This window comes from Pseudorca crassidens, chromosome 15 (assembly GCF_039906515.1).
Source record: "Pseudorca crassidens isolate mPseCra1 chromosome 15, mPseCra1.hap1, whole genome shotgun sequence".
Lineage (NCBI taxonomy): Eukaryota > Metazoa > Chordata > Mammalia > Artiodactyla > Delphinidae > Pseudorca > Pseudorca crassidens.
In genome coordinates, this window is record NC_090310.1 from 51,699,730 (window position 1) to 51,723,836 (window position 24,107).

Below are 24,107 nucleotides of genomic sequence, written 5' to 3' on the forward strand. Positions count from 1 at the left end.
AGTAATCATCATGCCTGTCTGGCACATGCATTAATTTTCCTGGGCAAATAAGGGGCTCTATGCAAGTCTAGAATAAAACATTTCAGAGGTGCCACATTCCTATGTCTCTTGCAAATATCATTGAAAGGAGGGTGGAGAAGATTGTTTCTTTAAATATTCTAGTGCAGCACAAGAAAAGGAAAAAAAAAGAGGCTGTGAGGATTGGAAGTAAGCTGACATAGACTATTGCTTAAGGAAGTATTCTGGTGAACCTTAATTAACCCAATTAAGATATGAGGAATGAGGGTGTTTGTACCATAAAGGCATTCATGATGGCTTCAAGTATATAAGATATGCTCTACAAGGGCAGGGAAAACCTCTTTTTTTCACCACTACACGGCCCAATGCTTGGTACAAAGTAGATTCAGTAAATATTTGTTGCATGAATTAAAAAAATTAGCATGGAAAAGCAGTAAGAGGACTTGGATTCTGGTCCCAGCTCATCCTAGTGGCCTTGTGTAACAAACATAAATCTTTCCAGGCTTCAATTTCTTTATTAGAAAACTGAACAGGACCTTGTTTGCCCAACCTAATTCATGGTTATGAGCTGCAAGTCACCTAATGTATATAGAGTTTTTAAAAATTAGAAGCATATTGAATTAAAATGATTACAAGAATACACATAACAAGAAAGCTCACCTTGAAAAATTATCTCTTGTGTTTCTCTCTGTGCTCAAAACTATCCCTGCGTGGTAGGTAGCAGGTATTGAAGTTTTGGGATAATCTGGTTCCCAGACAACACTTCCCCTTTCACAAAGAAATGGGGACCTAATTACTGATCATCACGTGATGGGCGTGGCGGTGGGCTCAAGCTTCAGCTTCCTGTTGTACAAACTAGAGGAGCCAGGAAATTATCTCTAAGCCTATTTATACTAAAAACAAAAAACAAAAAAAAAACTATCATTGATTTTATTCTTTTTGTCCTTAACTGAGTCATGAGACCCTATGGAAGAGATAAGTCCTTTTTCATTCTTTCAGGTCAAGAGTACCAAAATTAAATATGTTGACTTAAAAGTCTATCTTAATTGGAACATTTTGGGGAAATTAATGTATGGCTTTTAGCAGGATTTGTATATGTTTCTATCAAAGTTAAGAGTACCTGCTCTATATATGTATATGTATAATTGATTCACTTTGCTGTACACCTGAAACTAACACAACATTGTAAATCAACTATACTCCAACAACAACAAAAAAAGAACTGTCTACCACCATCAACTCCTAAAGGAAAAAAAAATCAATAGTAACCTCAAAAGCTACAGTATATCTATTTGCTCAGTGGAAAAAAAAAACATTAAGAGTAAATTCAGCTTCTTCTGGGAAAAACTGCTGCTGCAATTCATTCTTGTGGCTGATGTGACTCTGGGCATAAATTCTCACGCCACAGATGATACTGAAACATCTGAGTAAATCGCGTTTGCTCAGCACGCACCTCTGAGATTACCAGTAAGCTGCCTTTGTGGGTGGTTGCTGTGTCTCTGCCCATTTCTACTTCATGACAGAGTTGTAGGTCTGTTACTGACTTCTTACCACGAATTACATTTGATGAGTTTAACAGTAGTCTTGGTGTTTATTATCAGCAAAACTGCTTGCATAGCAAAGAGCATATTTTCCATTAGCGGCTTTACAGAAATGCCAAATTTTAGTCAGATTCTCAGGCATTTTATTTGACTCATCTAGTGATGATGCTGCAAACTGGTGGTCCAAGGGATGCATTCAGTTTTTGTTATTGCTTTTTTTTTGCCTACATGGTGTTTCAGAAAAAGACTGAATTAGTGGCCATAGTTAGGTAGCACTGTACCTGTTAGAAAGGGTTATATAAATATTGTTTCACAGAAAGGCTGGGGTAGTTAATCCTTACTATTGCTTGACAACAGGGCAAAACCCATTTTTCAGGGAGCCCTGTTCTGTATCTTACAGGCCTTTAGTGGGGTTTTCACTGAGGAACAGTAAAGAGTGCTAAATAATATTCCTAAAGAAACAGTTTTCAAAATTTAGTGTGCATAGGAGAGGAGCTTATTTAAAATATATTTCCTAGATTTCTCCTTGGAGATGATAACAAAGTCTCCAGTGGGCACAAGAATATGCAGTTCTATGAAGCCTCCAGTTCTTGGCCCAAGGATCATGTGTTGAAAAAGCAGTCCCAAAGGATGTCAAGATATCTGTGCCCTGTAGACTCATGACTGCTCTTAAAAACCTTTCACTAAGACCATCAAGATGTGTGGAAATAAAAACTAATGTGGGAAAACTCAGAGGCAACCCAATACAGTGATGAAGAGCTTGAGTTCTGGAGTCCGATAGAATTTGGTCCAAAGCTTGGCTCCACCATTTAAAAGCTAGGTGATTTAGTCAAGCTGTGTTTCTTTTAAGTGTAAATTATCTCATCTGGCAAATGGTTGGTAGACTGTTTGCAAAAAGGGCCACAATGATTTCTCTTTCTGTATCCAATCCCCTTTGCAACCTGACTTTGTGGTTCCTCCTGCCAAGAAGTAGAGTCCTCATCCCTTGAACCTGGGACAGCCTTGTGACCTGCTGTAGCCAAGAGATGGAGATGGAAGTGATGCTGTGCCAGTTCTGAGCTGAGGCTTGGTCTCTTGGGACCCCTACCATGTGAACAAGCCTGGACTACTGCTGAAGATGAGAGATCACAGAAAGCAGAGGCCTTCCAAAGTCAGCCAGCCCCCCACATCTGCCCACCATCTGCCAAACTGGTAGTGACAGCAGATGTACAAGTGAACCCAGATGAGACCAGGAACATCATCCAGCTGAGCTACAAAATTGTGGGCTAAATAAACAGTGGCTGTTTTTAGTCACTACATTTGGGGATAGTTTGTTACTCAGCAAAAGCTAACTGATACAAGTTAATATAATTATAATACTCCTTTATATAATTGTTATAAGAATACCAAATAATAAATGCTTATGTATATATTAGCTAGTTTTACCTTTTGAAAAGTATTGACAGATAGAAAAACTAGTGTTAGGATAAATAAGATCAAATGGGATCAGGCACTAAGTGGGTCCGGTGGTAATAGATTCACCACATCCTCTCACCTCCTTCATCAGTGTTTCTTTTTTTCAGCTTTAAAGACAAGTGCATTAGTTGAGTAGACCTCAGTATGTATTGGGCAAGTAAATATTCCAATATACCCTTAATCTTAAAAGTTGGCTCACATGAGACAGTGGAAAGAATTAGGGAAGTACTATAGACTGAAAAGTTACAGAAACTTTATAGAGAGAAAGGTCTAACTGTTTGAAAATAATTATTTGCAAAGCCTTTGGACAGTTCAAATAGATGAAAAGCACTTTAATTATAACCAGCATGAATGAGTTATACTGCTCTAGGCACTTCTCTGAATTTCATTTTATTCATGTCTAAAATGTGGATAGTACCATTTGGGTTTCAGGGATATTGTGAGAATTTAAGAATGTATATACAATGTGTAACACAAAAGTGACATTAAATAAATGTCAGCCTTATTAGTAGTGGTAGTTCTATATAAAAAGATTGTGGAATTCAGAGTTCATAAATTATACTGCCAAAGCAGGTTGAATAGAAAAGTGGGCCCCCTGTGTATTTAATGTGGGAGAAGGAATTCATCATAAGCTTATAATCATACATTTGTGACTTTAACTTCTGAAGTACATGAGGATATGGAAAACAAGCCATGAAATGCATTCGCCTGCTAAGAAATGCTTTCAAAAAGCATTCTGAAAAGCAACAGGCAAGCACTGTATATTTTACTGTGCAATTTGGCTCTGTTACTTGACTGAAGGCATTTTGAAGGCTTCCTCCAAAAAATGTACACTAAAGCTGTTACGAAAGTCCACACAAATTTAGATGGTAGGATTTAGGGAGATTTAAAATCTCCTTTTAAGTTTTGGTTATATTAGAATGTGGGGCTCCAAGAAGCTTGAAGTTGTTTCTGCAAATGAAGGCAACTTGGATTCTATTCTGCCATATAGGATTTATTTGTTACTAAATACTAATATTTCCTCACCAATAAGTGTGAAGAAAATGGAAGGAATAAAGTTCAGTGCCATCAGAGGGGAAGAGCTATCAAAGCTACCTCTAAATTCTCTCATGCAAAAATAATTTTTCACTTGCTATTGACTGAATATTTGTATCCCTCCCCACTCTGAATTCATATGTGGAAGCCCTAATCCCCAGTGTGTTTGGAGGGGGTGCCTTTGGGAAGTGGTAAGGTCATGAGGGTGGAGCTTTCATGAATGGGATTAGTGCCCTTATAAGAAGATACAGGAAAGAGATGAAAGCTCTCCACACCATGTAAGGAGCAGTAAGAAGGAGGCTGTCTGTAAACCAGGAAGGGGCCCCTCATCAGACACTGAATCTGGTGCACCCTGACCTTGGACTTCCAGCCTCCAGTACTGTAAGAAAGAAACTGTTGTTTAAGCCACCTGGTCTATGGTAATCTGTCATAGCAGCCCAAACTGACTAAGACACCATCTTTGCCACTTTTCCGATTAAGCAGATAGGTCTGTTAATAGAACTGAGACAGTCTGAACTCGAAGGTTTAGATAGGGAACCAGCAGACAATTCTGCTCAGTGTTATATAGGTTAAGTTCTAAAGAACCAAGGAGCAACCTTCCTCAGCAGCTGTCCAGGTAACCAGTATATTGACACTGTCCAAACTAGATGGAGATTTAGTCCAAACTAGATGGAGATTTACATACTGTCCCACGTGCTGCCACTGCCTTTGACGCAATGCGGGAACTTGTTTACTTACTGAAGCATCCAATACCCTTCACAGAATAATGCAATAAGAGTATGGGTTCCAGACTCAAGACAATTTGGGTTCAAATATTGGCTCTGCTACCCTCTAATGCTGGGGCATTAGTTACATGGCTTCACCTCCCTGATCTTAACTTCCACATGTGCACAATGGGGACTTAGAATTTATCTTATAGGGTAGAGAGTATAAGATGAGGTAATAAATACAAAGTGCTGAGCACAGCATCTGGAAAATACTTCACATACAAAAATCCTAGATGGTATATTATTCTTATTATTATCAGACATGGTATATTTCCTGGTCATGCCTCAAGGAAATATTAAATGAGACTCAGGCAAAATGTTTAAATTTCCAATCAGTCCAAAGGCCATTGAGATGCCTGCCTCAATAACAGAGATCCAACTTAAACAGAAGGAAAATCTGGTGGATGATGCCTTGCCATATGGTTACCAACTCCATTCCTAATAACCAAAGTCATTGAAAGTGCATTCGCATTTCCTTTTCTCTCCCTTTTCTGTTCCCTTTCCATATTCCAGCTTGCTGCCAATGACCAATAAAATGGAAATCCCTACTTGAGCTCTGTCTCCACACTTATAAACATCTGTGGCGGGTTTCCCACGTGGGCAATGAAAGGAATTCCACTGAATAGAATTGAAATTTGAGCAGTCTTTGAAGTGACCGCTATATCAGCAAATCCATGAAGCCAATAATACAGGGACTGTTACTAGGCCAAAATTAGGCCAAATTTCTCAAAGGAGCACAAACCATTAAAGAGATGACAGAGTTCCAGGCTGCACTCTTTGCATCTTCGTATTTGAAGTGACTCAGAGGTTCATCACTCAAGTCCAGCTCTGCAGGCTGTGCCTTGGTTTGAGGCTGGGGTCAGGGTATAAAGAAGTGGGATGGCAACATGAGCTTAAAAGAATTCAGAAGTCCTTTCAAGTTAAGAAATTAAAATTTCTCTTGCTCTCCTTACCCGTAATGGAAGAGGACATATTTACCCTTCCAGCAGCAGCAGCTGTTGTGATACATCTTAGGAAGGAAAAAGATATCACGTTTGTCTCTTTTCCCGGTGAGGGAAGACTTGAAAGCAGGATGGCGTCTGGGTGCTGTGAAGTTTTTCAACCTACGTGAGAATTCCTGCTATTCTCTTAAATTTGTAGCTAACTTAGAATTTCTCATGTTCACTGTCCAAAGACCTCTTCTTATGGGTAAGTAGGAACAACAACTATATTCCATAAGTAGGCCAGCAAGCAGAGTTTACATAATGGGGGGAAAGGTGAGACAAACTCTTTCTCTAGGTGGCTTGGGTGAGAAGTTTGGAGCTGGCCAGCATCTCCCCTGACACACCGTGTATGGCAAACTATTTGCCAGTGACTAAGGGAATTTCGGTACCCAGAGACTAAGACTATGCGCTGGTTTTCAATAGTCAGGTGACAGCCCACTCGTTTAGATAAAGTCAAATTATGAAACAATTTTGAAATGGGTGAAGCTTTGTTATGCTTTTGAAATAAATGTTAGAAACACAGATCACAAATCAGTGACAACCAATCCCAAATGGATTCTATTTTTAAATTTCATTTCTAAGCAGTTAAAATGAAGGTCCTTCTGCCCAGTTGGCTGGTATCAGTTTCTAAGTAGTGTTTTTGGCTGTGAGGTTTCATCAGAGAGATGAAAGGAAAAAACACACAAACAAGCAAACAAAACTACACACACATATTGCTTGCCCACACAAAACACTGTACCTTTGCATGTTTCTTCTTTAAAGAATTGAGCTCCTTCTGTTGTTTCTTTAAATGCTTCAAGTAAGCCTGTGGGGGGGAAAAAGAAAGACAGGATCCCAAATAAGTTTGTATAGTACTACCACAATGATTACAGTTGGTGAGAAACAAAAATAAGTCAGTTTCACCAACAGGCAGAACACAAGAGTGCTGGCAAAATGACGGAGTAATTTTACCTTCATCTGCTTTAAATCTTCTATCCTCACTTGAGGGATCAGTTCAATACCTGAAACAAAAAGTCACTGTGTATATTAAAAATGAGAGAGAATAAGTGATCATATCAAATTCACAGTTTTGAAATCGCATCTAAAGATGCTGACGCAGCTTTCCATGTAATGTTATGGATATAAACATCTTAGTTTCTTATTACAGAGCAATTAATTAGACACTTACCTGAAACGTTTATTGTTTTAGGTCAGGTTCCCTACTATCAGAGCCTGAAAAGGGAATTTGTGTACACACGATTTATCAAGGGAAGGCTCTCAGGAGAAACCCCTTAGAGGGTGGGAGAGAAGCAGGATAGGGCAGAGGAAGAAGCTTGAGTGTCTTTCTAGCTGAAATCCAGCCTAGGTCTGATCCTACAGAAAATTCTTTAGCATAAACGGCCCTCTGGTGTTGTTCTAGTTTGAGGTAAGGAAACTGGGCTTTTGTAACCCCATATCACTCAGCTAAGGGTGTCAGAGATTTTACAGAATCTTCCTTTTCGAGGCAAGAGAACTCACATGGTCTGAGGGCAACTCTAGGGAGAAAAGTGCAGCTGTGATTTGCAGTCAGCCAGTATTCCCAGACACCGAGGATTGCGACACCAACCCCATAGAGGAGATCAGACCAGGCACAGCAGCATCTATTACAGTTACCTTTATCTTTGTATTTGAAGGCTCATCCTATCAGGCAACTAACTACCAACTCTATTCCCAGCTTAACCATCATCAAAGAACAAAACATTTTTTCAGCCGCTTTCTATAACTGAATTTAATTTTAGCATTTAAGTTATATACTACTGAGTCCAAAAATGCCTTTAACAGACAGAAAATAATGAAAATAATGAAATCAAACCATCGTAGAACAGGACGCTGTCATGAGGACCTAGATTAATATACTAAGTCATCCTGTTACTGGAGTGATGCTAAGCCAGGTGTTGTCATGACAACCACATTTGTAGGCGAATCCCAAAACATGTTCTGTTTGACTGCAGATTTTCATCTTAGGCAAACAAGACGAATGTGCACTGTGTACTATAATTGATTTCCGTTAGAATCCCAAAGGCTAGGTATGAAATATTCAAGAAAGATAGGTGTCAAGTTCTAGGTTCTTGTTTTTCAGCTGTACTCATTTTAAGAAGATGTGCACATCCAGTGTGAGCGTGGTAAGGACAGAAAAAAGGAGAGTCATGGCGGGGAGAAATCAGTCTTCTGATCTATAACATTTTGTGATAGGTGTGTCAAGGGATCATGGGGCTACTCTCTAATCTCTTAGGTCTGACATCACAAGCTAATTCCCTGCTTTACTGCAGGGCAGAGGAGTCTATCCTGGCATCACTAAGAGCTCCCTATCTTTGGGTCTCTTTTCTCTCTTCTATAAAATGAACACACAGAATTGGGGGGCATGAAAGGTCCTCTGGAGATCTAACAAATACTAAGAGTTTGACCTAGTCTGATGAGACTCTTTTTTGGTGTTTGTTCAATGAAATCTTGATTAACAGGACCCTGTGAAAACATAAACCTTTGGTCTTTTTTGGAGAAAGACACATTATAAAAGTGTTAGTTCCTGTGAATGATTTAGTTAGTTAGGAAAAAAACACACTCTACAGAACAGGAACTGGTACATGCTTGGTTTCATCTATATGTCCAAAGCAGCTTGTCTAATAGGACTTCCAACAGGAGTGGATATGTTCCATCTGTGAGCTGCCCAGTGGATGGCCATGAGTTCCACGTGGCTCTTGAGCACCTGAAATGTGGCCAGTGCACCTGAGGAACTCAAGTTTTGATTTTTAAGCCCAAAGAGCCACATGTGGCCAGTGGTTTCTATATTGGATAGTGTAGGTCTCCAGGCTTCTGGTGTGAAAGTAGGGGTGAATTTCTACAATTTGGGCCCCAAAGATTTTGACTAGTTGGAGGTTCAGTATATATATTTTTTGTTTTTATCAACGCAGCTCATTAAAAATGACTTGTTTTCTCTCAAACCGTAATTTGGAAATCAACTAGTTGAGTTTCCTTAATGCTTTATCCTTAAAATTAAAGAGAAAATCAAGCATCTTTGGTGCAGTTATTGCTATTTGGCTGTGTGTCTAAGAGAAATCATGTAGAACTTCAGGACACCTCACCTTCACAGATGTTCACAGCAAATTCTGTCGGGCTCCACTCTGACAGCTTCCTTTTCACCCTGAAACTTCTCTTCTTGGCTCAGACAGGACACCTCTCTTCCCTCTTTATGCAGCAGGATCGTTTTCTTTCTCTTGATTCAGCTCTTCCTCAGAGGCTGTTTCACTATATACCTCTCTCTTGCATTTTCCTTCTCTTTCTCTTCACTGGTTCCTACCAACATGCTACTGTTCTCCACAACAACCATTTTATATCTTAAATCATCAATTTTTCTAACCTGGTTTCCATTCTCATCACCCAGGCATCCCTGATCCAACAGTAATTATGCAGTCTTAACTTCTCTGGACTGTCTACAATACCTTCCAAAACTCATTCTTCTTATAACATATATCTCTCTCTGTTCTTCTTTGTTTTCATTCCTGCTATCTTTCTAAGCATTCTCACATTCACTCTCTCTCTTTCTCTCCCTCCTACCTCCTCTTTACCTACCACAGCTCTGCTGTTGCATGTTTCCACCCAGATGTACCACTGACAGCTTGAACCTGATGATGTCCAGGACCAGAATCATCTTACTCGAAGCTTTTCTTCCTCTTGAGTTCTCTACTTCACTCAACGGCACCATCTCTCTCTGTGACCTGACCTTGAAGTCGCTGAGTTACCTCCTAAGTCCCATATCCAAGCCACCAATTGATTTCCATCCTTCTTTTCCCTCTGAGTACTTCCAGCCTAATTCAGGCCCTCCTGGCCATTAGTATGGCTCATTCGTTCATCAGCCATTTACTTCTTAAGAGAAGAGACTTTAGATCTTTACGAGGCATCGTTCCAGGGACACACTGAATGACAGAGGGGTGGTCTTGTCAGCAATAACTGCTTTCTCTGGTTGTTATCACGTCATATAAATATAATGTGAATAAATATATAATATAAATATAAGGTGATAAGCGTTATAGTAGAGGCACAAATACTCTAATTCTTCACTTGCCCTTAGCATCCATTCCTTCCTTTTAAAGAATATTTCTGCCAAGACTGTATTAATCTTCTTAAAAAAATCATCTCATGTCATTTCCCATTCTCAGGTGGTCCCAGATCCTTTCCAGACCAGGACTGGCCCTGCCCCCTTTCCTATCCCTGGCTGCTTCCTATGTGGCTTCCTCCTGGGCTCCTCCACCTTCTCTTCCTGTTCACGTCAGACCTTCATTTCAAGGCCCAGCTCAGTTAGGACATCATCCTTAAGTCTCCTCTGAGCGCCAGCTGGAAGGGGCCCTCTCCCTCTTGTTTCTGAGAGGTCAGCGCTCACAAACACTGCCTGGTCGAGGGGTGGAAGCCTGTCCCATCTTACCCCTCGGGTCACGTAAGGTCTCTGGAGGTGCAAAGGCATTTCTCATAGAACCGAGTACTGCCACTTAGACGAGGCTCCCAAGTCTCCTGAACAAAAGGCCAAAATGAAAGTGTGTTGACCCTCTTCCTCAGGGCGTCTGCGGAGGGGACGAGGGAAAGGGAGAGCTTTCTTCCAATGGCTCCTTCCTGTGTAATCTCATTTGGAACCAGGAGTGAAACAGTTCAAAACACAAACATGGTCCCTTCTAGAACTAGGATCACTTCTGTCCTCTGAAAGCTAGTCACACTGCTTTTGGAGGCCACTTAACTCACTATAATTACTAATGTCTTTATGTGCTGGTGGGCATGACACAAGAACTTTAACTAAACAAAAACTCTTCCATTTTCCACTCTCTATCTCTGTCTGGGTGGCTGATGTTAAGAACGACCAGTGCTGGACGGAACGCCCAAATCCTGCATCATTACCTTGTTCCACATTCTTTCCAGGGAGAAACAGACAAGTTGCAAAGTACAACTGGGGCTACTTTTGTGCCATCTCATTCTCTAATTTGTTTCACAAAGCTCAGTGCGCACTTAGTTTCCTGCTAAATTACAATGCTGCTTTGGTTAAGGAAAGCCTGTCATTTCTTACCTTAAACTGCAGCACTGTGTGTATTTAAGTAAACAGACAACTTGATCTTCTGATACCAAAGATGCTGAATTCACATATAAATGGGAGATATATATACTGAGTAGAAAACCATTAGGAAAAGCAGAAATTCTTCTTAAAGTAAGAAGAGCGAATTTAGTAAATGATTCAGGTCAAGGAGAATATTTACAATATTTAATTATCATATGGGATGGGGATCATCCAATCAGAATGGAGACCTGGACAATAAGAATGGAAGTTCCCTTTAAATAATCAGTACAATTGCTCCCCCTACATACCAGCACACGGGACACATAATTCTTTGCAATGCCACCTCTAATGATCTTTCGTTTCATTCATAGGTAACCACACAGAACTGGCCTTCAGATGCCCGTCAATAATTTTACAAATAAATAGTCACGGATGCTAAATATCTACAGATGGGGGGAAATTCTCAATAAAGGAATGCAGGAATGTCAGAACAATCAGGATTCTGTTGGTTCATAAGCTCACTGCCCATGCCTATGGTAGTATCTGGAGGAGAGAGGGGATGAGTTCGGTAAGTTCACTCTGTGAATGTTTTTTCCATAAAGGACACCAAATGTAAACATTTCTAGATCTACGAATATTGTACGCAGTATGACTACAGTGCAGGGGATCTAGCAGATGACACACTGACTTCCTGTTAACCACTCAGGGAAATTAAGCTGTTTGTTCAACCCACAAGAAAACCTGCTGCTCTTGAGGTTTATGGAACCATGAAAATTGGCAAAATTAACAATTCTAAATACCTGCATCAAAGATTCTAAAATTGCCAGAAGAGACAAGGAGCCCAGACAACTCTCCTTTACCTTTCTTGGCCTCCAGGCCAGCTCCCAGGGCGGCCGTGGTGGTGGGCCTGAGCTCTGAGCTGCTCTGAGGGGTCACACTTGCTTTCGCTGTGTTGGCTTTCCCTTTCTTGTCATTCTTTGACGTGTCACTGGGCACGTCGGCGATGTCACTCTGGAACAGAAATGTTTATACTGACCCAAATGAATGCCACCTCACGTTCAAATGTCTTGCACATTCTTCCTTTTACTGAATCCAGTCTGTACCATCAACTTTTCCCCTTCTGCATCCTAGCCTCTATTCCTTAAATAGATCTTTGCTTGGCAGGAGTAAACACATGGTTTCCTCAGGCTTGAGACAAATGATGAAGCCTAGGAAAGCAGATGTAGCTCCTTTACAAGCAGGGTATAACTTCTTTTTTTCCAGCTACTGGAGAGATTTCCGTTTCCATTCTAAACTGAGGAGTAAGGGGAGTTTTAAAAACAAAGAAGCAAACACCACAACTGTGCACTGAAATTGAAGGTTGGATGCAAGACTAGTAAAAAATAAACAATAGTAAACGCCAATTTCATTAATACACTGAATAAGGTTAGCTGGTATTTCAGTGTCTCACAAAAGCATCCTATATTCTAAATGTTCCTAAAAACATCATGAATGTTTTCCATTTCATTTCTAATGGGGCCAGGATCCCCGGATGTGAGTGAAGCCACAGTAAGGAAGTGGGTCACATTTTATTAAATATGCTACGTCCTCATAGACCTTTGAAACTCTTTTGTTGAATTGATAAGTTCAGATTCAAAAACCACTTTTGAACTTGTTCTATTAATTTATTACTTTGTCTTGCTCTTGTAATCACTGTTAGACAACCAAACTTCCCCAACTCGGTTGTCTTTAATTGACCATTGCTACTCACGGTTTCAATGCCCATAGCTCTCATTTGGTCTGCTCTCTTTTCCGTAATGGAAAGAAATTTCTTTGGATCTGATAAAGCATCCACAATATCTGGGGGGGAAAAAATATCACTGAGCTGTGAATTCTCTGTTTTACTGAAAACATCTATGAAAATTCAGCTAACAAACTGTTTATAATCGCTGACCCCTGTGATGCCTTCTGTTAAGTACATTCTCCTAGGACATAAGACAAGGTTAGAAAAGCACAACTAGTTGCTGAAAACAAGAAATAAGTAAAGGCAAGAATAAAAGACCAGATGATTTTCTCTTAGTTTCCCTTTATTTTTTTTCCCAAATGAAAAGGATGGGGAGGCAGGTCAGGCTAAGTGAATTGCCTTGGGGTCTCTCAACTTGTGTGACTTTGAACAAGTTGATCAATATTTCCAGCCTCAGTTTCTTCATAGGAAAATTAGAACTAATACCACCCACCCTGCAGAGGCACTATGAGCATTCAATGAAAAAGTACCTGGAGCACAGTAGACGCCACCAGCACTAGCCTTATTTTTAGACACAGAAGGAAAATGCATATTTAAAGCCAATTTTGGTACCATGTAGATAAAGTGAGTGCAAGTTTTAGCTGAGAAAACACTGGAGAAATATTTCAAGATTTCATCTTTTAGGGAATTCCCTGGCAGTCCAGTGGTTAGGACTTAGTGCTTTCACTGTGGTGGCCCAGGTTCAATCCCTGGTCAGGGAACTAAGATCCCATAAGCCTCCCGGTGTGGCCAAAAAAAAAAAAAATCGTCTTTTACATAACATCAGTTGAAGAGTTCCAAGTACTTTCAAACAGAATTTCATACAATTTTGTATAATTTATCAATATTATAGAAGGAATCATTATTCTCATCCCCTTAAAGCAGTACATAATTTACAACTCGTAAAAGTTGTATGTTTTTAAATTTACCCCTAGCAGAATCACCTTCCTAATTACATTGATATGATTTTTAAATTTTTTCTTAACTTTTTCTTTTATAATATAAAATAATATAAGCACATGATAAACATTCAAATGTATAAAATGAAAAGTAAAGCATCTCCTCTCCTGCCCATCCCAGACAAAATTCAACACCCATTTATGATAAAAGCTCTCCAGAAAGTGGGCACAGAGGGAACCTACCTCAACATAAAAAAGACCATATATGACAAACCCACAGCAAACATCATTCTCAATGGTGAAAAATTGAAAGCATTTCCTCTAAGATCAGGAACAAGACAAGGATGTCCACTCTCACCACTATTATTCAACATAGTTTTGGAAGTCCTAGCCATGGCAATCAGAGAAGAAAAAGAAATAAAAGGAATAGAAACTGGAAAAGAAGTAAACTGTCACTGTTTGTAAATGACATGATACTATACATAGAGAATCCTAAAGATGCCACCAGAAAACTACTAGAGCTAATCAATGAATTTGGTAAAGTTGCAGGATACAAAATTAATGCACAGAAATCTCTTGCATTCCTATACACTAATGATGAAAAATCTGAAAGAGAAATTAAGGAAACGCTCCCATTTACTACTGCAACAAAAAGAATAAAATACCTAGGAATAAACCTACCTAAGGAGACAAAAGACTTGTTTGCAGAAAACTATAAAACACTGATGAAAGAAATTAAAGATGATACAAATAGATGGAGAGATATACCATGTTCTTGGATTGGAAGAATCAACATTGTGAACATGACTATACTACCCAAAGCAATCTACAAATTCAATGCAATCCCTATCAAACTACCAATGGCATTTTTTACAGAGTAGAACAAAAAATCTTAAAATTTGTATGGAGACACAAAAGACTCCGAATAGCCAAAGAAGTCTTGAGGGAAAAAAAATGGAGCTGGAGGACTCCCTGACTTCAGACTATACTACAAAGCTACAGTAATCAAGACAATATGGTACTGGCACAAAAACAGAAATATAGATAATTGGAACAGGATAGAAAGCCCAGAGATAAACCCATATACCTATTGTCAACTAATCTATGACAAAGGAGGCAAGGATATTAAATGGAGAAAAGACAGTCTCTTCAATAAGTGGTACTGGGAAAACTGGACAGCTACATGTAAAAGAATGAAATTAGAACATTCCCTAACACCATGCACAAAAATAAACCCAAAATGCATTAGATACCTAAATGTAAGACCCGACATTATAAAACTCTTAGAGGAAAACACAGGAAGAACACTCTTTGACATAAATCACAGCAAGGTCTTTTTTGATCCACCTCCTAGAGTACTGGAAATAAAAACAAAAATAAACAAATGGGACCTAATGAAATTTAAAAGCTTTTGCACAGCAAAGGAAATCATAAACAAGACAAAAAGACAACCCTCAGAATGGGAGAAAATATTTGCAAACGAATCAACGGACAAAGGATTAATCTCCAAAATATATAAACAGCTCATGCAGCTCAATATTGAAAAAATAAACAAACCAATCCAAAAATGGGCAGAAGACCTAAATAGACATTTCTCCAAAGAAGACATACAGATGGCCAAGAAGCACATGAAAAGCTGCTCAACATCACTAATTATTAGAGAAATGCAAATCAAAACTACAATGAGGTATCACCTCACACCGGTTAGAATGGGCATCATGAGAAAATCTACAAACAACAAATGCTGGAGAGGGTGTGGAGGAAAGGGAACCCTCTTTCACTGTTGGTGGGAGTGTAAATTGATACAGCCACTATGGAGAACAGTATGGAGGTTCCTTAAAAAACTAAAAATAGAGTTACCTTATGACCCAGCAATCCCACTACTGGGCATATACCCAGAGAAAACCATAATTCAAAAAGACACATGTACCCCAATGTTCACTGCAGCACCATTTACAATAGCCAAGTCATGGAAGCAACCTAAATGGCCATCGACAGATGACTGGATAAAGAAGATGTGGTACATATATACAATGGAATATTACTCAGCCATAAAATGGAACGAAATTGGGTCATTTGTATAGACGTGGATGAATCTAGAGACTGTCATACAGAGTGAAGTAAGTCAGAAAGAGAAAAAGAAATATCATATATTAACGCATATATGTGGAACCTAGAAAAATGGTACAGATGAACCAGTTTGCAGGGCAGAAATTGAGACACAGGTGTAGAGAACAAATGTATGGACACCAAGGGGAGAAAGCGGCAGGGGGTGTGATGAACTGGGAGATTGGGATTGACATATATACACTAATATGTATAAAATGGATAACTAATAAGAACCTGCTGTATAAAAAATAAATAAAATTAAAATTAAAAAAAGTAACACGATCATCTCAATAGATGCAGAAAAAACTTTTCACAAAATTCAACATCCATTTATGATTATAAACCTTTAACAAACTGTGTATAGAGGGAACATACCTCAACATAATAAAGTCCTTATATGACAAGCCCATAGCTGGTATCATACTCAATAGTGAAAAGCTGAAAACATTTCCTCTCAGATCAGGAACAAGACAAGGATGCCCACTCTTGCCACTTTTATTCAAAACAATATGGGAAGTCCTAGCCACAGCAATCAGACAGGAAAAAGAAATAAAAGGAATCAAAATTGCAAAGGAAGAAGTAAAATTGTCACTGTTTACAGATGACACGATACTATACATAGAAAATTCTGAAGATGCCACCAAAAAACACCAGAACTCATTAATGAATTCAGTAACGTTGCAGGATACAAAGTTAATATACATAAATCTGTTGCTTTTCTGTACACTAACAACAAATTATCAGAAAGAGAAAGCAAGGAAAACAATCTATTTACAATCACATCAAAAAGAATTAAATACCTAGAAATAAACCTAAAAAAGGAGGTAAAAGACCTATACTTGGAAAAGTAAAGACACTGATGAAAGAAATTGAAGATGACACAAACAGATGGAAAGATATACTGTGTTCCTGATTGGAAGAATTAATATTGGTAAAATTGACCATACTACCCAAGGCAATCTACAGATTCCATGTAATTCTTATCAAATACCAATAACATTCTTCACAGAATTAGAACAAATAATTCTAAAATTCATATGGAGACACAAAAGACCCCGACTAGTCAAAACAATCTTGAAGAATAAAGCTGGAGGTATCACACTCCCTGATTTCAAACTATACTAAAAGTGACAGTAATCAAAATAGTATGGTACTGGCACCAAAACAGATACATAGATCAATGGAACAGAATAGAGAGCCTAGAAACGAGCCCACACTTATATGGGCAATTAATCTATGACAAAAGAGGCAAGAATATACAATGGGGAAAAGACAGACTCTTCAATAAATGGTATTGGGAAAACTGGACTGCTACATGCAGAAGAATGAAACTAGATTACTTTCTCACATTATGCACAAAAATAAATTCAAAATGGATTAAAGACTTAAATGTAAGACCTGAAACCAAAAAACTTCTAGAAGAAAACATAGGCAGTAAGCTTTTTGACATCAGTCTTAGTAATATTTTTTTGGATATGACTCCTCACATAAGGGAAACAAAAGCAAAAATGAACAAATGGGAGTACATCAAACTAAAGACTTTTGCACAGTGAAGGAAACCATCAACAAAACAAAAATACTATCTACTGAGTGGGAGAAGATATTTGCAAATGATAAATCTGACAAGGGATTAATATACAAAAAACTCATACAACTCAACATCAAAAAAACAAACAACCTGATTTTTAAAAAAGGGCTAAGGATCTGAATAGACAGTTTTCCAAAGAAGACATACAAATGGCCAACAGACACATGAAAAGATGCTCAACATCACAACTCATCAGGGAAATGCAAATCAAAGCCACAATGACATATCACCTCACACCTGTCAGAGTGGCTATACAAAAGGCACAAACTTCTAGTTATAAGATAAATAAGTACCAGGGACATATGTACAACATGATAAACATAATTAACAGTGCTGTATGTTAAATATGAAAGTTGTTAAGAGAATAAACCCTAAGAGTTCTCATCACAAGGAAAAGGTTTTTTTCCTATTTCTTCAGTTTTGTATCTATATGAGATGATGGATGTTCACTAAACTTATTGTGATAATCATTTCATGATGTATATAAATCAAATCATTATGCTGTACACCTTAAACTTATATGGCACTGTATGTCAATTATATCTCAATACAACTGGAAGAAAAAATTATATAATATGCTTTTTAGATGTATTAGGTTATATATGTAGAGTTTGAAAATTATCTTTAGTGAGTAGACAATGTTCCACTGAGTTTATGTATAAAACTACTCCCCACTGCTAGATATTTATATGGACTTTCAATTTTTCTATAAAAGATGACTTTGCAAGGAATATGTTAGTGCAAAAAATGATTTCTTCATCCTTTTTAAATCAGAAATTAGTAGTTCAGATATATAATATAACAACCTATATGCCTGATGGGCATTCCTAACAAAACTTTTTTCCTAATAAGCTTTAAAATAGTTATTGAAGAATAATTAATGGAAAAAATGAGTATCGAGAAAATAAAGCAGAATCAAGAGGGCACATTGGGTTGAATACTGCCTCCAAAAATTCATGTCTGCCCAGAACCTCAGAATGTGACCTTATTCATAAACAGGGCCTTTGCACATGTAATTAGTTAAGGTCTGAGATGAAACCATTCTGGGTTAAGGCTGGCCCTAAATCCCATGACTAGTATGTTTATAAGAAGAGGACAGGACACACAGAGACGAAGAGAAGAAAGGCCAGGTGATGATGGAGGCAGATTGCAGTGAGACAGCTACAAGCCAAGGAACACTGAGGGCTGGGGGCAGCCACCAGGAGGGTCTGGGAGGAGGAAAGGAAGGATTTTCCTAAGAGCCTCCAGAGGGAGCATGGTCCTGCTGACCGCTTGATTTCAAACTTCTAGCTTTCAGAACTGTGAGAGAATAAAAGTTTCTGTTGTTTGAAGTCTACCAGTCTTACTTATTTAGATTTTTTAAAAATACCAACTATTTGGGGGTTTAGTGCCATTTCCAAACGGCTGGTCTCCTGATGAAGAGTTTCCATGTATATTCCTGTTTTTCTCCTCCCTCCTTCCTGCCCGTGTTTTCTCACTTCCATATAGAGTTGAAAGCATCAATTTAGGTATCCCCAAGAACTGCAAAGAAAATGGCGGTTCCTTAGTACAGACTTCCAGATTCTTATTGGCTTTTTAGGAGAACTCTGGGTTTTGTTTGTTTGCTTGTTTGTTTAACCACTGTTTTTCAAGGCACGTGGGTGCCTCAGTGGTGAGCATCAACCATGGCACCTGTGACACCCTCCCCTCCCTCCGTGTGCTCACTCCTGGCCCAGTTTCCCTTCCGTTCCCTACTCTACTGTTTCTACCTCATCAACAGGTAAAGGCAGCAGAAAAATACACGTTCCCTGTTGGCTTTAAAGTGATGCTAGTAAAGATCAACAAATTCTATAACTATGATTTTGGATTAGCTCTTTTAGCTTCTGCCAAATGATTGATCATTTCCCAAACTGCATTTCCAGGAATGCTAGAAGATACAGAAGGTTCAGAGGCCAGATCTTGTGGTTGAATAAGATCGGGAAATCCTCCCGTCTCCCCTCTTCTCAGACATTCACAGAGCATCTCAAGGAACTATGCAATAAATACATGTATAAATTCACTTAGCCTAGCAACTCCCAATGTATTTCACCATAATCCATCCTGCCCCCTTCCCACTAGATCTTTTCTTCTTGGTGTTCTAACTAATATTTTCTGTAGTTCAGAAGAGGTCATAAAAATGGAAATCACTGCTATGTGAATCGGTTTTTCAACAAATATTTGATAGAAAGAATGAGACATTTTAGCATCCACGAAGGACAGGACAAAATGGAAAATCTTTAAATTGTATTGGTAAATTCTGAGGTCATACCCTGCAAATGGCATATTAATAAATGTTGCTCCTCCTCTGGAACCATGTGATGTAAGAAATGGTCAGTTATCTTTGCAAAGAGGTTGGAAAGCAACCCTGTGAAGATACCGGGCAAGTGAACAAGAAACACCCCCACCCCATGCTGTATCTTTAATCGTAAGGGGGGCAGAAAGGGGAACTGGGCGAATAAACAAAGAACCACTTCGCCTTTGCCGACATAAAATTAGCCTAGTTGTAGAAGAGATAATCTATAGCTCTGGAAGCAGTGATAAGCATTGCTCAAGGGACAAGGGACAAGAGGCTCATGAAATACAGCTTGGAGTGACACAAATAGCACACTGGTGATCCATGAACTCTGGAAGCATAGCTTTGACTCTCTTATTTGTTCTCCTCACTACCACTCAGTAATGATAAAAGAAATACAAACAATAAAAACCATCAAAGCAACAGTGAGTGGGAAAAAAGAAATACTGACACTCATTTAATTGTCATCATCTTTGGAACCATCTCCTGTCACCAACAGCAGTGGCTAACAGTGGCAAAGTTGCTGTGATAGGTAAATGCCATTGTCAGTGGTACCTGCAACTACAGAAAAAGAAGCAAAGACAACCCAGCACACTGAGTCTCACTGGATTTGACAAAGGAAAATGCACCTTAGCACCCAACCTAGTACTTCTACTGTGTGTGTGTGTGTGTGTGTGTGTGTGTGTGTGTGTGTGTGTGTGTAAGTGAACGAGAGGACTGTTTTACTCTATGTTCAGTAGAAAACTAATATTACAAAAAATTAAACTCAGGCTTGATTCATGCCTAGTCATTCTTCTTCTAAATGTTACCATTTTTTTTTTCACATTCAAGTTTAGTTTCGAGAGCTGAGAGACTTCATCTCTGTTCTTAAGCCTAGAGATACTTTACATCTAGGCAGCTCAGGAATATAAAGATCTATGAAGAGTTCAGAATCTTCCAGAATCATCTTCGTTTGCTTATCTCTTTGTGTATCTTGGGAGTTGTTATAGTAACGAGAAGGAAAAGTGGAATTCCCTGCCTCTGTCTCCCGAGGGGGTGAGGAATGAAAACAGGGAACTCACAGGAGTGGAAGAGGGTCAGGGTGGAAAACACTGGTTCTGGACCTATCTGCTGTTCAGGAGGGAATGGGTCAGCTCAGAGTTCAAGGCATCTAAAGAGTACCGCATTCAAGAAAGTAGAAGTATTTTGAGCAATTGCAGAAGTACCTAGTTGCCTCATCAGTAGAGATTCATCATCATATGGTGACCTCATAGCACAGAAGCCCAATAAATAAGTGACCAGAAGCTCCTGCAAAAGCCCAAGCCCTCCCTAAAGTGCTGCCTTAACTTGGAAAAGGGAAAAGCCATTTAAGAACATTTTTCTTATTGCTATAAAATGACACCACCCACCTGACATTACTGAGATTTAAAATACATTTAAAAATCATGTAGAATACAGAGTTGCTGGTGCTTAAAGACAATCATAGTAACATTAGAATTCTGAAGCTTCTTAGCAAGCCCAGGATTAAGAGGTTTTTCTTAGGATGATGAATTACTTATAACAAAATAACTTACTGCAGCCAATTAAAGGGTAAAGTTAGGGAGAAGAAAATAGAACCAATTGAGTTTTCTTTAACTCATTAGAAATAAATAAAATGAAAAAAAATTAATGGAGGGCTGTTATGGTCAGGTACTATTCCAAGAGCTCATTTGATCTTCACTTATGAGGAGGGTACTACTGTTATCGCTGAGTTGCAATGAGGACACTAAAACAAAATGTTATGCTAAGTCATCCAAGGTTAGACAGCCAAGGGGCTCTGTCAGTGTTCTTATGTACCTGTTATGTGGCCTCAATGAAATAGCATTCTTTCAGGCCAAGAAAAATAAACAGTCTTTGAATCTCCAACCATTGCATTCATAGAACTTTATCTAGACATTAAAATGTATATGAGACCACTTTAGAAATTAATAGAAAGAGATCTTATGAATAAATTAAAATTTGATTTAAACAATTACGTAAGAAAAAGAGGAGCAACCCAATTTAAAACAAAACAAAACAAAACAAAACCAAAGGCACTAGAGTATTTTGCAGGCACAGGAATATGTGACAAAAAAAAAAATACAAAATGAGTTAAATCTGACTCATAATTGTAAATGCGTGATTTGAAATGACGAGATACCACTTTGACTACCACAGTCCAGAAGTAATAAGTGGAGTCCTGCCATAATGGACAGTGAATTCTCTGTGATGTTCCTGGATGCTGTCCAATGCAATGGGGAAGCTCCACTAAACCTTCACCCCTACTCTCAGATAGTGGTTACACTATTAACGTTGGGTATGTATCCTTCTAGAATTTTTTATGCATTTTATGTACATGTATAAACAGAGAGTTATAGGGCTTTTTGTAAATAATAATGAGATTGTTTTGCAATTTATTTTTTCACTCAGCAATATATCACTGTCATATTCCTATGTTCAAATACTGAGAGCCAAGTTATTATTATTTTTTTAGTGCAAATCACACATTTATTATTAACTCTCTTAATGCACAGAAATTCAAAGTTTAATTTGTCATTGAGAATTTACCTGTTTTTGGTTTTTTTTTTACATCTTTATTGCAGTATAATTGCTTTACAATGGTGTGTTAGTTTCTGCTTTATAACAAAGTGAATCAGTTATACATATACATATGTTCCCATATCTCTTCCCTCTTGCGTCTCCCTCCCTCCCACCCTCCCTATCCCACCCCTCTAGGTGGTCACAAAGCACCGAGCTGATCTCCCTGTGCTATGCGGCTGCTTCCCACTAGCTATCTATTTTATGTTTGGTAGTGTATATATGTCCATGTTATTATTTTTAATGGCTATTAATGCAGTATTCTATAGAATGGCTGTAATGTATTTAACCAATCCCTAGCGATGGATTAGGTTGTTTCTAATCTTCTTTATACAAATAATGCTGCATGCCACTAGAGTATAATTTTAAAAATTGTTTGCCTTTAACAATCTGATTAAAGAAATAATTCCTAGGGTAAGTATTTGGTGGATTATAAAAGCTGGGACTTACTTAGCTTGGTCAGGCCTAAGAGGTCTTACTTCTATAACTGGATCTAAAATTATGGAGTGATTTTAGACAAACTGACCCACCTAAAAGATGAGAAGACATAATTTACCAAATTACTTAGTGCCCTGACAATGAGAATATTTTCCTGAAGGTGCCCAAACTGTTCAACAGGAACAGCATACTGTTCTTGCTGACTAACACTAGGTTTTGAGGACACATCCTCAAACAGGAACCAGATCTTTTCAGTTTTAACGCCAAACACACTGTATTTCAGCTTCTTCAGAATGAATCAGTAAGTCCAGCACTTTCCTTATCAAGGCCTTGGCCTGGGCTGCTTCCCTATCTGGAGAGAAATCCAGTCTACCTCTCTGCTGTGATGTATTATTCATCTTTCAAGGCCCAGACAGCTACTGAAACCTCCCTACTCTGATTAATCACTCCTTGGTTCAATGCTCCAAATACCATCTGGTTACTGCCCTTGGGGCATTTATAGAACAGGTTACACTTATCTACGTATACATATATGCCTGCTTACGAAAATGTATATGAGTACAAGGTTGGAAAATTCTTGAGGTTAAGTGTACATGACTTTTTCAACCTTATATCTCTTACTCAGGCTATTCATAGAGTAGGTACTAAATAATTGTTGAAAATATCTATTCTTTTGAGAAAAAAATATCTTAAATGAATACATGAATGGTATACCATTTTTACTTTTTAAACTAGTAAATGCTAACAAAAGTTATAGCTCATACACTGCTGATGGGTTATTTGTCAACCTGTATCTAAAGCTTTAAATATGTATACACACTTTGATGCAACAAATCCATTTCAAAGAATTCATCTTCAGGAAACAATCACGAATATTTCCAAAGCTTCACATTTAGGGTTCTTAGATGCAATATTGTTTATAAGAAAGAAAAATAGAAATGACTTCAATGTTTTAATAACATGATAAATTACAGCATATATAAAATGGAATCTCATCTAGCCAATAAGAATAATTCATGACATGGAGAAAATACTCTCCATTATGTGAAAAAAAATTAAGTCTCTGAAATATTAATCCAACTGAGTATGTATAGTAAGATCCAATTTTATTAAAATAAAGAGAAGAAATGAGATTGGAAGTAAAGGGACCAATATAGTAAACAGAGTTCCCTCTGCACAGTGGATTTATGAATGACCCTTTAAAAATTTTTTATGTTGTCAGAATCTCTTTCTGATACATATTGTACCTACTTTGCCTTTTACAGAATAAAACCTGCTAAACACATTTGCAGAATGAATGAATAAATTCATATTATCTCTCTTTAGCCACATAAAAATCTGATGATGTATATCGACCACTTCCTTCTTTTTTCCCCAGAAAATGCTGGAGTGAAGTGGTGTAGAATTTCATTTTGAACTCTTTCCTATAGAATCAACAAATATCAATGTTCTAGGCAACAGGGACTCTGTAGACTTCCTAATGTGCTGGCTCAGTACATAAATGTTCAGATCTGAATGTGGGTGGTTAGTTAAGCAGATGAAATACAAACGCA

The 24,107-nt window shown here is 38.2% G+C and overlaps 1 protein-coding gene across 8 annotated transcripts in view; it reads right to left on the reverse strand.

Moving 5' to 3' along the window:
- The window catches only part of PLCB4 (phospholipase C beta 4), a 420,918-nt gene that overhangs the window by 21,404 nt on the left and 375,407 nt on the right, over positions 1-24,107 (reverse strand). For 7 of the 8 annotated variants that reach the window (XM_067707497.1, XM_067707492.1, XM_067707493.1 and 4 more), the window contains 5 exons: positions 12,603-12,691; positions 11,713-11,863; positions 6,751-6,800; positions 6,539-6,604; positions 5,559-5,669 (listed from right to left, as the gene is read on the reverse strand). In XM_067707497.1, the coding sequence (XP_067563598.1) occupies positions 5,559-5,669; positions 6,539-6,604; positions 6,751-6,800; positions 11,713-11,863; positions 12,603-12,691 (467 nt within the window). The remainder of the gene's footprint in view (positions 1-5,558; positions 5,670-6,538; positions 6,605-6,750; positions 6,801-11,712; positions 11,864-12,602; positions 12,692-24,107) is intronic. The other variant, XM_067707498.1, reaches the window with a different exon arrangement.